Source organism: Larus michahellis, chromosome 15 (genome assembly GCF_964199755.1).
Source record: "Larus michahellis chromosome 15, bLarMic1.1, whole genome shotgun sequence".
NCBI lineage: Eukaryota > Metazoa > Chordata > Aves > Charadriiformes > Laridae > Larus > Larus michahellis.
In genome coordinates, this window is record NC_133910.1 from 4,587,840 (window position 1) to 4,601,007 (window position 13,168).

At 42.7% G+C, this 13,168-nt stretch overlaps 1 protein-coding gene across 9 annotated transcripts in view; it reads right to left on the reverse strand.

Annotated features, from left to right (window-relative positions):
• Positions 1 to 13,168, reverse strand: part of TNC (tenascin C) — a 123,416-nt gene that overhangs the window by 15,351 nt on the left and 94,897 nt on the right. For 3 of the 9 annotated variants that reach the window (XM_074608692.1, XM_074608691.1, XM_074608690.1), the window contains 4 exons: positions 10,944 to 11,216; positions 9,538 to 9,810; positions 4,151 to 4,423; positions 2,401 to 2,673 (listed from right to left, as the gene is read on the reverse strand). The exons of 1 other annotated variant lie outside the window; for it this stretch is intronic. In XM_074608692.1, the coding sequence (XP_074464793.1) occupies positions 2,401 to 2,673; positions 4,151 to 4,423; positions 9,538 to 9,810; positions 10,944 to 11,216 (1,092 nt within the window). Of the gene's footprint in view, positions 1 to 2,400; positions 2,674 to 4,150; positions 4,424 to 6,923; positions 7,200 to 9,537; positions 9,811 to 10,943; positions 11,217 to 13,168 lie in introns of all 9 variants that reach the window. 5 more of the 9 variants (XM_074608698.1, XM_074608699.1, XM_074608694.1 and 2 more) reach the window with 3 other exon arrangements.

Sequence of the window (13,168 nt, forward strand, 5' to 3'; positions counted from 1 at the left end):
CATGGCGGGTGGGTGGTTTGCTGTACGAAGATAAGAGGTCAAGCCCTCGGAGAGGATTGCTTGGCAACGCTCAAACAGATTCCCTCAGCTGCACCAATTACACCAGTTGAGAACCTGATCCCTGAAGACTGCCTTTGAGCATTCAAGGGTATGTGCCCAGATAGGGAAGAAGTGGGAAGCTGTGAGTGATAAATACAGAGAAGGATTTTCAATATATATTATTTTCCTGCCTTCATTTCTACAGTAGTGTTTGGTTTAGGTTTGCCGGTCTGTTTGCTAGCTTTGTTCCAACTGTTATTTTACTATCTCCTCTACTAAAGCTAAAGTCTTCCTAGCTAATTTATTCCTTGCTCACTTGTAACTTGTACACGGGCCAGAACAAAGTAAGGCTGAATATAAGCCTGTCTGAGCTACCTCCCTTCAGGGATAGAAATATTTCTTTGCAACCAGACTGGAAAAGCTATAAATATACATATGTTTGTCTAATAATCAACTCCAAAAAAAGAAATTGGTTAGACGCCTTGGTGGCCCAGTTACCCAGTGTGGTATAACCTGCAGTCCGAATTATTTAGCTGGATTTTTGTGGCTCCAGCTCTATTATCAATTATCCATGGGCTATTTACATCTGACAAACATCTTTTTGGGCTATTGGCTTCAGTAGGTGACATGTGCTAAATCTCCCTGAAAGAACTGAATAAGAATGTAGTCATGAGGAAAATGATAACTCTTAGCGGTTTACCATAAATATCCTGCAAGTCAGTGAAAATGGGGACATGCTGCTAACAAGTGCAGTTGACTTTAAACATCCCCCTCCATTATGAGTCAACTCGCATGAGCCTGGAGAAAGGTGGCTTGTGATGGATGCATGTTCTGCTTCATGTAAATGTCTTGGGGAGTGTATCTATGCCCTTGCTGTTTATTCAAGGGATGTGATGGCAATCACTGGAGCTGGTCAGAAATGTGCCTTTCCATGCTAACAACCACCACTACAGACATTAAGGTGAATCATGAGGCCATGCTATATCAGGAAAAGCTGTTCAATACTGAGTTATTGTTGTCCCTTTTCTGTGCGTTGTCTGGAACACACTGCTACAGCCGAGCAAACGCCTCTTTTATGGCTTCCTCACACACTGAACTTACCTGTCCCCTTCTCGTTCCCCTACTCCCAGAATTAGACCAAACTGAAATTATTATGTTTTCATAGCAGCAAGCTCAAAACTTTTAAAAGCGAGAATTTGGGTCACAGCATATTGCTTCATTTGCTTTAGATTTAAATATGTTTCAAAATGAAACCATGATTTTGGTGGAAAAAAATGGAAAGCTTCATTCAAAAGTACCAAAATGAAATGCTTCAAATTATAAACCTTATTTTGTTTAAATTAATCTCAGGAATTCAACCTAAGCTTTGAGAACTTTTTACTTGACTAATATCTGCTTATTTTCATAGAAAAATAATATAAGAAGCAACAGTCCAGTTACAAATAGCAAAAACTTCCTCCTTCTCCCTGGCCCTGAGAAAATGCCAGGTGGCATTTTGTGCTGGTGGAGCATTTCTGCTGGAAAATGCTGGTGGACACTTTTCAGAAACATGTATAGTTTTAGGCTAACTTCAGACAGCAGACATTTGCAGTTATATTTACAATGTTTCTTCATTAGTCTGAGACTATGAAAGGCAAGAACTCCAGCTTTGTGGAATTGCCATGCTGCAATTGAGAATTAAGGCCTCGGTATTTTTAAAACAAAATGGCATGAATTGGCAGTCATACCTGCAGCTTTTCTTCTGGATGATTTTACCTGGGTAAGTCACTAAGTTAATTTACACCAGAGTTTTTGACACACAAGAATGAGAACATAAAGCAACTTCTGCTGAGGGAGTTCAAAGCTTTGATTTTGCAAGAAACTTAAGTTTGTTTTGAATTATTGAGCATATGTTGCTCCTGGTAAGATCAGTTAATGGTGCTTAGTCCTTTGCTGATCAAGCCATAAGCAAACTTCTCAATAGCTCTGATAAATCAAATTGTCATACCTCTTTTCTAGGGAGGTAAATTGTTGTGGAGTCCTGATACGTAATTAGTCCCAGGAAATCACTGAAAAAGGCTGATACAGAGAGAATATTTCTTGACTCTCAAAGCCAGTGCTTTAATTGCTAGACCATGCTGCCTAATTCCAGATCATGAAACTAATTAAATAAAACCATATTAAATAGACAGTAATGAAGCTAAGGAATCTGAGATGATTCATTATAAATAGCTACACCCTATTGAACCAGTAACGTGGATAAGGGACATGCAGGAGACAGTCCGAACACCTCGGTAACAGCCCAAGCTGGCTACAAAAAGGAGAGATGCTGAAAAAAACAGGCATGAACTTGTTACGCTTTTCCTGCTGCAAAGACAATACCTGTGGTTGCTACTGCATTTACGGGTTGGGAACGCCGTCCACTGCTAACTCCATAGAGCTCAATTTCATATTCAGTACCCTCTTTCAGCCCTGTTATATCCTGGGTGCGCTCATGGCCTGGTACTATTAGTTCCAGTGGATCAGATTTCCTTTTGGTATCCCTGATTTTTAGAACAAAACTGTCGAAAACCCCATCATCTGCAGTCCACGACAGACGGAATCCATCTGGAGTAGCATCTGAAACCAGAAGGTTGTCGACCTCGGGTTCTGCTTCTAGAAAAGGAGAAGATAGCAGCAGGGAAAAGAAATGATTTCTTTAATCAGTTCATTAGAGACCTGCTTGAGGTCTGGATATAGCATACTGCAAGAATCCAACCACACTTCAAAGAAAGGGAAACAATCTGCCAGCTATTGGAAAAAAAAAAAAAAAAAAAGAATATTAGCATTATATACATACTGAAGAAGATATATGTGAGCGTGTGCAGGCCCATTCAAACTTTCAGTCTTTAATAGCAAATCCACTGCAGGGACATAGACCATTTGCCTCTGACATGCAAAGTTACACATGCTAACAGTAAGTTTCATGTGCATTTCTCCCTCGCTACCTATGTGAAACCTTTATATTCCATAAAAACAAGCTCTTGTTATAGAACTGCAGGCATGCCTGTAATATTGTCAGGTCTCTCTCTGTTAGGAGGACAACATAGAAGCCACTTGAAAGAGTCGTTTTCTTCATGCAAACCCCTTATTTCATGCACTTCTGTCATTCGTGATGCTTCCCATCAGATGAATCCTTTACTTTGTATTAAACAAATGCTGAAGCAGCAAAGGGGAATCATGAAAATTCATATCCCTTAAACAGCACACTTAAATCCAAATGCAAGACCTACTGCTTTCAGTGAAAGAACCCATTCAAGAGGACCCCAGGAGCTGTAAGTTATGAATTACCTGCAAAATGTCTTTAGCTCAGTATGGTCAGGCATCATTATCTAGAGAAATGCTACTGGAGCGGTTACTATCTCCCAGCATCTCCAATGCACTTCTTTCTTCCAAAGACGTTCCTATTTATTTTCTAGCAACCCTCCAATCAGGCAACCCCCAGCTTTACTGCTGCATAGTCAGCAACATGGAAATGAGACTCGATGGTTATGGGGCTAGAGAATACAACAATTTTTCAAGAAAGCTCAAACACTGCTGGGAAATGGCAGCTATGATGAGGTTGAAAACATGAGCTAAGGCCTTCTGGAGAGAGATGCCAACTTCATGGGTGGTAATGATAGTACTCGATGGTCTGTGGGTAGAACCCACACAAAGAGTGAAAGAAAGGAGGCCATGGGCAAGAAATCCAGTATGGCTCTTCCTGCAGGTCCTGTTGGTTGGCAAGTTGCAGAATGCTGATGTGCCCAGCAGCTGTTAACAAGACGAGCTCCCACATGCAGGCCATTTTTTCTGTAAAGATTTCGGTTAGAAGTACCTACGTAACCATCCCAGAAACTTTCATCCCTCAACCCACATCATGCGTCTCTACGGGATCCCTCATAAAGACAGAAGGGAAACATCAAGTTAAAAGGAACAGAACTTCACTGGTGAACCTATCATAAATCAGGAGGAGTTATGTGTAGCCACGATGCAGAAAAGGATGCAAAAGCCAAGGTCTGCTTTGCAAATGGATTGCACAAAACATCTTCCATGTGAGAAGAAAAGCGAGAAAGAAAGGGTGGAAGAGAACAATTTGTTCACATTAAAATACCTGTAACAGCCACAGTGCTTAGGGGCTTTGTTTGGTGCCCCCTGGCAAAACCATAAAGCATAACCTCATAGCCAATGCCAGTAATAAGGCCTTTAAGCTTCAGTTGCCGCTGGGCTCCCGTAAGGAGGAACTCCTGTGGGTCCAGCAGCTTGCCAGAATCCACCACGACTACTAGAAAGTTGTCAAAGGCATTCTCCGATGCCATCCACGACACTGTGAACCCATAAGGGTTAATATCAGACACAGTTAGGTTTTCCAGTGGGGGCATGGCCTCTAAAAGAAGGGAAGGTGCAAAAACATACAAAAAAAAAGAAGCGAAAAACATTTCAAATTAGAAAGTATCACAGATTCCACCAAAGATAAATCACATTTTTCCCCAAAGTATGGATTTGATAGAAGTGCATAGCCAGGACCACAAGACTAGGATTTTCAGTGGAGCCTCCAGAAGTTAAGTGCTCAATTCTTAATTTTCATCGAGGGTGTCTCAGCACCTTATATGACAAGCTCCATTGAAATTCCTTCCAAGCTCACTGTGTAAGCACATTTCTTCTGTTACACATGCACAGTTATAACCAAAACTGTTTTAGAAATGCTATGCATAAAGCTTTAATTTCCTTCCGCTCATGCCCACCGTCAGTGCTTTAGGGACAAGCCTCAACTTTGGCATTCACAAAGCCTGTATTTTGCTTTTTTACCTCTCTACTTCACGTGAATATCTCCAGCTTTTCTTTTCAATGGTGGGGGGGTCACAGATGCCACAAGGACTGCCAGAAGCAGGACACTGACCAGTCAGGGTCATAGACAGTGCAACTAAGACATTTTTAAGTGCAAGGAAGAAATTTTTCACTCTGAGGGTGGTGAGCCCCTGGCCCAGGTTGCCCAGAGAAGCTGTGGCTGCCCCATCCCTGGAGGGGTTGAAGGCCAGGTTGGACGGGGCTTGGAGCAACCTGGGCTGGTGGGAGGTGTCCCTGCCCAGGGCAGGGGGTGGAACGGGATGATCTTTAAGGTCCCTTCCAACCCAAACCATTCTATGATTCCGTGATGTAAGTACAAAATACTCGCAAGATTGGTTTTTGCAGGGGATAGGAGAGAAAGCAGAGTTTGCACTGACTAAGGCCAGGGGCTAATGACCACAGAACAGAGCAATAATCTGTTCAATGAGCCTCACAGGCAGCCGTTAGTGTGATATGTTGATAACTTAAAGAAATTCCAGTAAGGAATCTTTTTTTTTTTTTCACATCAGTTGACATTTGTCAAAGTTTAGAGGCTGTGGATCAACCCCCCAAAACTTCCCCACCAAGTCTCTGAAAAAAACAAAAAAGGCCAAATTTTCACAATATCCTTGCTCAGAGTATTTTGCTTACTCAAAATCTGGCAAGTCAAATAGGAAGATCAACTGGCTCTGCTAAGCCCTGGCCTTGATCCTGGATCCCAGACATTGCTAGCATTTCTTTAGATTATTTGACAAACCTTGTGCTGTTGTCTCGGGAGCTAACTCATCTGATCTTCCAATCACTCAAATTCCACTCACTTAAGAAAATACCAGTTAAACGCAAAACTTTCTCTGGGAAAGGGCTTTGGGTTTGGTTTTGACATTTCCCAACAGCTGAAATTGATGTTCTGTTAGAATTTGGCGTAAGAATTCCTTCCTAAAATTTTGTAATTTGAAAGTCCTCATGTTTTGATGTTTCCATGTCTGAGTGCTAGAGATTCAGCTCGAATTTACTCAATTTGGAGACGTTTTTGCACCTGACTTGCTTCTAATCAAGCAATCCCAAAGAGTCACATTTTAGGTTGGTTTCTGGGAGGGTGGGTAAACAAATTAAGAGCCCAAAATGTTGAAATTATTTTCCTGGGATAGGTGTTGAGTGACACCAACACACTAAACCCGGCAGGTTTATGTGACCTTGTGGCACATCCTTCTGCTGTGTAGAGTGCGCCACGTGTTTACCTAGCTGTGGGAAGCTTCCTCTCAAAATATCGGTGTCCACGGTTTATTTTCAAAAAGGAAGCATTTGTACTCTGGTGGAGCCAAAGAGCAGAGTTGCTCACTTCTAACTACGGGACTGAATGGCAGATCAGAGCTGGTGTAAAATGCAACCATTTGCCTTAAGGAAAATGATCACGGACATTGCCCTTCACAGGAACTGGCAGCCCAGGGGCTGTGAGGGATGCTGCTGCTGCAACTGGTGTTCCCACTGCATGTTAATGAAGAGCGGAGTAAAAGGAAAAGGCCTCAATTTCTCCATTAATCCTATTTACGGTGTCCCTATGTCTATGTGACAAGCCCTGGTGGCACATACTGGCCACAAAATACATAGAAGGCAAATTCTATGGCATTTATTTGATCATTTAGGAGGCATGTGATGTACAACCAATCCCAGTCAAAACCTAGCCAAAATATTCAGACGTAAGGGATGTGTTGAGGGGACACCACAGGACAGGAGATGTTCTAAAACCCATTCCTCTCTGGATCCTTCAGATGCAACTAGTGGATATTAGGCAAATTTTCCCCTCAGGAGTTAAAAGAGATTATTATACATGGCAGAAGGACTCCAGAGGGCTTTTAACTCACTTTAAACTAGTACTCCTCCTAGAAATTTTTTTTTTAAGGTCAATACGACTTGTCTGACCCATCCTTGCACTAAGTTTGCAAACAAAACCATTGCTGCTGGACAAGATATTCAGTGCTGTAGAGAGTCTTTGTTTAATCCGTATTGGAATACATATTTTTATAAGCCGATAAATAGACTCCAAACCTTTAGGCAGGTACCTGTCATGACAAAAGCAGTGAGGGGCTCTGTGTGAACACCTGCACTGGTGGTCCCCTTAATGTTAATGTCATAGCCAGTGTAATCTAGCAGGCCTGAGATGTGAGCGCTGCGAGCACCTCCCGACACCGTAAGCTCCTGGGGCTCATGTGCTGCATAGGAATCTCTAATGTGTATAACAAACTTGGCAAAAGGCCCATCTCTTGTGGTCCAGGAGAGGTTGAAGCTGTCGGGGGTAACGTTTGTGAGTGTGAGCGTGCCCAGCTGTGGCTCAGCCTCTGAAGGAGAAAGGAACACAGGTGAAGAGACAGCGTTACTCCGGGGGGCCGGGGGAATTAGCAGTGGAGGTTTATAGATGCTTAAAGATAAGGCTGAACGTTTTAGCCTTGTTTTGCTGTGGTTGGGGGAAAAAAAAAAAAAGCAAGCATTGCAAGAACTGTTTTGTAAGGTTTTGGAAAGAAGCCATTGAAATTAGTGCTGACTCTTAGTTTATTTTTTTCATTTAATTTTCTTTAAAACTCTCAATTTTCCCAATGGAATTTGAGCCTGATTTACAGAAGCACCAACAACATACAGTCCTGTGGTAAAAACACTGAAATTGCAGGAAACTCCGCACTGGGAATTTGATGGGAATACAAACCCATGGCAATTCCGCAGTAGATAAAGTAGGATTCAGGCAGGAATTAGGTGAATCCAAAACAGGCATCCTTGAAATCCCAGTTCAGCTTCTGCTTAGTGTTTCTGTTGCCTGGAGTTATAGATACTTCTATTTTTGGACCCTGAAGTTTATGAGGGGCTTCAGTCCTAACATTGATTATCTCAGCACTAATCTCAGGCCAAAACCTCCCTGGACTCCGCAGATAAGGTGTTCCTCATCCTCTGATTAGGCACAATCAGAGAATATCTAATAGAATGAACAAAAAACCCCACAACACTGCAGTTGCTCTCCTTCCTGACTGTCGGGCGGTCAGGGCACTTCTTTAGAGAAGTAAAGATTTTCCTTTTCTGCTAGAGGAAATTCAAAATCACATCCCTCCCTTGCCAGGGAAGGAGCTTGGCCATCAGGCTACAGGAGAGGGAGAGCTCCTCACCATCCTGTTTTAAAGTTATTCCATTTAGCATAAAATCATTACAGATTCATTAGACACTGAGAAAGCACAAATATGACCCGGCAGTCAAGTGCTGAGAGAATCCCGTGCCTCCTCTCAGGGGTGATTTTCTAGGTTTTCTTTTGCCAATTGAGTATAAACCAAGAACACCTTGGGAAATGCAGCCAGTGAGATACAGGAAAATAACCGTGTAAGTGATTCATGCTGGGAGAAAAGTAAGAAAGATGTATCCCACTGACAAAGAGAACAGTGACAGAACAAAATCCTTTCCTTAACTAAAACATGAACTGCTGCAAGATGTTCCAACTTTTATTCCCGTCCCTCATGGCAAGACTTTTAAAAATAACAGTCCACCTTCTTCTCTAGGTGGAGAATGCCTAGGAACAGGTGAATCCAAGTGGCCCCAATTAAGGACACATGCTGTTGTCATGCTGTCAACCAGTGACCGTCAATGCCTTCATGGCTGACAGTAAAGATGTCACCATGTAAGCACGGTACTTCCGAAGACAGAGGAGGAGATGAGAAAATATCCACAAAGCAAACAGGGTTGGGTGCAGAACCCAGTGAAACCAAGCATGGAGCCATCAGCCCCGCATGCAGGTCAGAGAGGACAAAGAGATTGGATCCTTTCCAGTCTCATCCTGAAATGGCTGCATTCCTTCACATGCCACTTGCATCCAGTCAGGCACGTTCACATCATGACACCCAGACTCCAAAGAACACTACATGCAAAATAAGTTGAAATTATCTCTTCAAGCAAGTCTTAGTGATCTTCCACCATCCTGGAATCCGATATCCAGTGAAACAAGACAGGTCTTAGAGACTCAAAGGTAGCAATGCAAGTGACAGAGTGGTGGGCTGACCATCAAGAAAGGGTGAACTTGCTTTTTGAGCCCTGATCTCTTCTGGGAAGGCATAAAAACACTAGGCAAAGAAGAACATCAGAACCAGCACAAGGCAGCCAGACCACTCCATGCAGTTTCGGTTGGTCATTTAGCATGCTGCATGAAACTCCCACAAGAGATACAAATGCCTTGGAAGACATTTGGTTTTATGAAGAACCACCAAAATGGCATGCAGGTGCCTCTCCAGGCTGATAAAGACACGAAGACCTCCCACCCACAACAAAGCAAGTGAGGACGGGATGAGCAAGAACTTTAGTCCAGATCAAGTGCAAAGATACTCTGTGAAAAATATTAACCATCTGGAGCAAGTCAATTATATATACACAGAACTTGCAGATAAGTGTATATATAAGGAAACCAATCATGGTTTACTACTGGCTCCCTTAATGACGGGGGCACTTTTTCAGCCTTTTCCATTGTCTCAGATCTCTCTTTTTCCAAGCACTCTCAGGCCCAGCATATTTCAGCCTCCCCTCATAGTGATCTCCCTATAATTTACCAAAGGAACGATGATGAGTTGGAGCCATGTTTTAGAGCAGTTCGGTGGACAGCAAAAGAAAGAAGAGAAAAAAGCAAACCTGGAAGGTGAAACAGTGAAATACCTGTGGTTGCCAGTGCTGTCAAGGTCTGACCACCTTGCCCATCAATTACACCGTGGAGTTGGACAGTGTAATTAGTGGCAGCTTTGAGGTTGGTGACTACATAGCGCCGGGAGGCCCCTGGCACTGTGCGCACCAGGGAGTCCAAAGGGAAGTCAGAGTTTCTGACTTCTAGAATAAAATGGTCAAAGGCATTGTCCTGCGCTTCCCACGTGAGTGACATGCTGTCTGAGGTAGCATTTGATACAGTGAGTTTGCTAAGGAGAGGTTCCTCTACTACAGGAAGAAAAACAAACGGAAATGTATTGCAATTATTAAAACCCAAAGCAATAAAATAAAATAATATAGAAGTTTGAGTTCATATGAACCACAGGCCACAAAAATCATCTAGCCTTGTGTTTCTCAATGTTTTCCACAGCGCAACTCCTGCAGTCACGCTGCCCGTGTTACCCGTGATTCAGTGAGGATATACACAATCTGCTGATGCTAGAAACTGCAACTCTGCATTATCTGATCACTGAAATTTGATATTCTGTCTAATGTCAGTAACCACATCAATCTGTTGCTATGACAAATTGCTATGATAACTTTTCCTAAGATCATGTCAGCAGGCAAAATTTAATAGAGATATTAAATGATCACAACATGAGCTATTATCTGCCTACTATGAGAATGCACCTTCTGCTTCTGTAGTCTCGTCCTCTCCTTCCACTTTCATACTGTAATTGGCTAAAGCACATTGAACATTCGACTTCCCTGTCTGTTCTGGAAAAACCGTCAACTGTAAAACTTCAAGAAGCCCAATGTGCCAACAAGTAAATGCCTACTTATTTCCTTCACAACATCAAGTCAAATGGACTCTTTCAATCTCTCATATCATGTAAACTGAATTCTGAAGTCAAATTTAAGCAATGCATCTGCCTTGTAGGAGTCTGCTGTCGCAGACTGAAACGTGCCTGAAATCTACTTAGAGAATCAGGATAAAAACTGTATCTAGAAATCAGCTTATCTGAGAGAAATAGGGTCTCCTCTATGCTGGGAGGCAGATGCAAACACATGTTACAAGGCTAACATAATGAATTATCTCCCGCTTCGTTCTTGGGAAATTTGTTTTGCTTCTTATCTGTGTCAGAGGCTGGTCTAACCTTAACGTTTGAACAAGAGCAAACTTATTGTGTGAATGAAATCACTTCACAGTGTGATTGACTGACTTTGCTGTACGTGAGGGTGGATTAACATTCACAGTTCAAAATGGCTCCGGAAGGTCTTCCTTAGAAGGTGTCAAACAATGAGGTAGAGGATTTGGTAATGGGTAGACTGATGGGTTAGCTGAGGGCAGGGAAAGGGGCACAACCTGTAAGGAAGAGTTAGAAGAAAGGAGAGTTAGCATCGAGGTAGGTTTTATATACCTGTTGTAGCTGCAGCACTTATTGCCTGTGTGCGGAAACCATGAGAGATTCCATAGAGGTAGACAATAAAATCAGTGCTGGGAGAAAGCCCTGAGATATGAGCAGTTCTTGAATTGCCTGAGATGTTGAACTCCATGGGCTCCAGCAACCTGTTAGAATCAATAATTTCAATAGTAAAGACGTCGAAGTCCCCGTTGGTGGTTGTCCAAGAAAGGTTGAAGCTTTCAGGAGTAATGTCGGAAACGGTTAGCTCACCAACTTCTGGGTGCGCTCCTGAGGAGGGAAACAACATTGGTCAGAAGGGGACAGGCCTGTACCTCCTCCTGCTCAGAAATGCCGCGCTGCTCTGCTCATGCTGGCAGCACTCCAAGCTGCCGTTGGAGAAAAGGGTTTGAGTAAAAGCTTGCTACAAGCAGACAGGCACTAAGGGGCAGAAATCAAATTAAAGCATCTCAAAATGTTAAATAAGAAAAAAAAAGAAAGAAAGAAAAAACAAGCTTTAAAGCTATGGCTATTTCCTTTTGCCTCCAGGAGCAGCCATGTGTTTTCGAGGTCTGAGCATGAAAGCAGATGCAAAAGAACTTTTCCAAATGCCCCTAGGGCATTTGGAAAAGCCAGCTTCCAGTTTTGGGAGAAGCTGAAACTAGAGCTATTTCTTTATCCAAAGGAAAAGGTTGTGGGTTTTTTGCTCTTCTACTTTCCCTTTCAGCTTAAGCCTATGAAAGCTGGCACGTAATTTTGGAGCTGGAGCCAAAATGCAAAGCAGTGATAGCTGCCTTGGGGTTTCTTCCTCTCTGTAGGCATCCCTGACATGTTACAGGAAGGCTCAGAAAATTCTGACAATTGGAAGTCCCCAGAAAGGAAAATTTTGAAAAGTCGGGTGCTGAGCATGACCCAGAAAGGGAAGGGAAAACCTCAGCAGGGCATCTTCTGCTGTTTTCACTAAGCTAGTAAAAAGAGAGCACATTGCGTATTTAGGCAGGACACCCATGATGTCTGTTTTCTTGTTTGTCCCTGTACAGCCTCCTTTGTCCAGCCACATTTGTCTATTTTCAATGGGCAATCTGCTACCAGCTCACACTCAGGACTCTCAAAGCACAGGGCTTCTAGCCTGCAGCACGACTCAGCCCAAAGCAAGTGCCTTGTGCCAGACACATTTCTACCTAAGCCAGGCGGCTTAAAGCATTATTGACACAAGCAAACTTCATTGTGTTTAATGTTTTAAATAGAATTTAGTTCTTATGTGTACTTATATTCCCTTCTGTGCTGGGTAACAAGAGCTTGGGGAAATCAAATACGAGCAAGCTCTGGCCATCTCACAGTCACAGGAGGCTGCAGAAGTCTGTAAGGAAGCCCAGAGGCAGCAGATATTGTCTACAAGAAATTACCTGAAGGAAGAGCCACCGGTGCCCCTTTATTGCCAATTAATTCATAGCCTTTTTGTTACCAATGTTCACAATACCTGGAAGAGTCAGTGAGCCATACAGGATAGACATAAGTATATATTTACTTCTCACAGTCAAAGCTCAGCTCATGATAAGCTCTCATTTAAAACTGTAGTCTTTCACAAGATCAGCCAGAAAGTTATTTTTGGGGCTTTTGATTAGTTTCATGCAACCTTCTGATAATGTGGGGCTCACCTTCCCTTCTTTCAGGTCATTTTTATGCCAGGGTAGTTCTGCTGAATTTGGTCTTCTTCATTAAACTTTTCCAGACAAATCAGACTTTTTAACAGCCTTGTGTGGCTTAATACACGATACTACTCCTGGTAGGAATTCACTTGTGGTTTTTTCTATATGAGAACATATAGAAGGTGCCTGTCCTTGCCCTCAAGACAGATGCACACGCTATAACCTGAGTTTGTATTTACACAGAAGCTGGTGCATAATTTCAGAGGTAGCTTCTGATGGGTGAAAACTAAACATATTCTTCGGCTTTGATTATCTGCACTACAAAGAACAGATTTTTATAATGTTACAAGTCAACCTGGGCTTTCCCGACCATGTACAACAGTCAGTTGGGTTTTGCTGTTAGTGTCAACCAGCAGAAAAGTGAGTAAAAGGAACAAAACAAGCCATTCTGAGGTAGATGGAAAAAGCATTCCTAAAAGCGAAGGGCTCCATGGGGGCACTGAGACTCTTATTGGAAAGTCTGATCATGAGACATTTCCATGCCAGAGATGTTCAGCCAAGCTTTAACGAGTTCAGTGCAGCCCATGCAAAGCC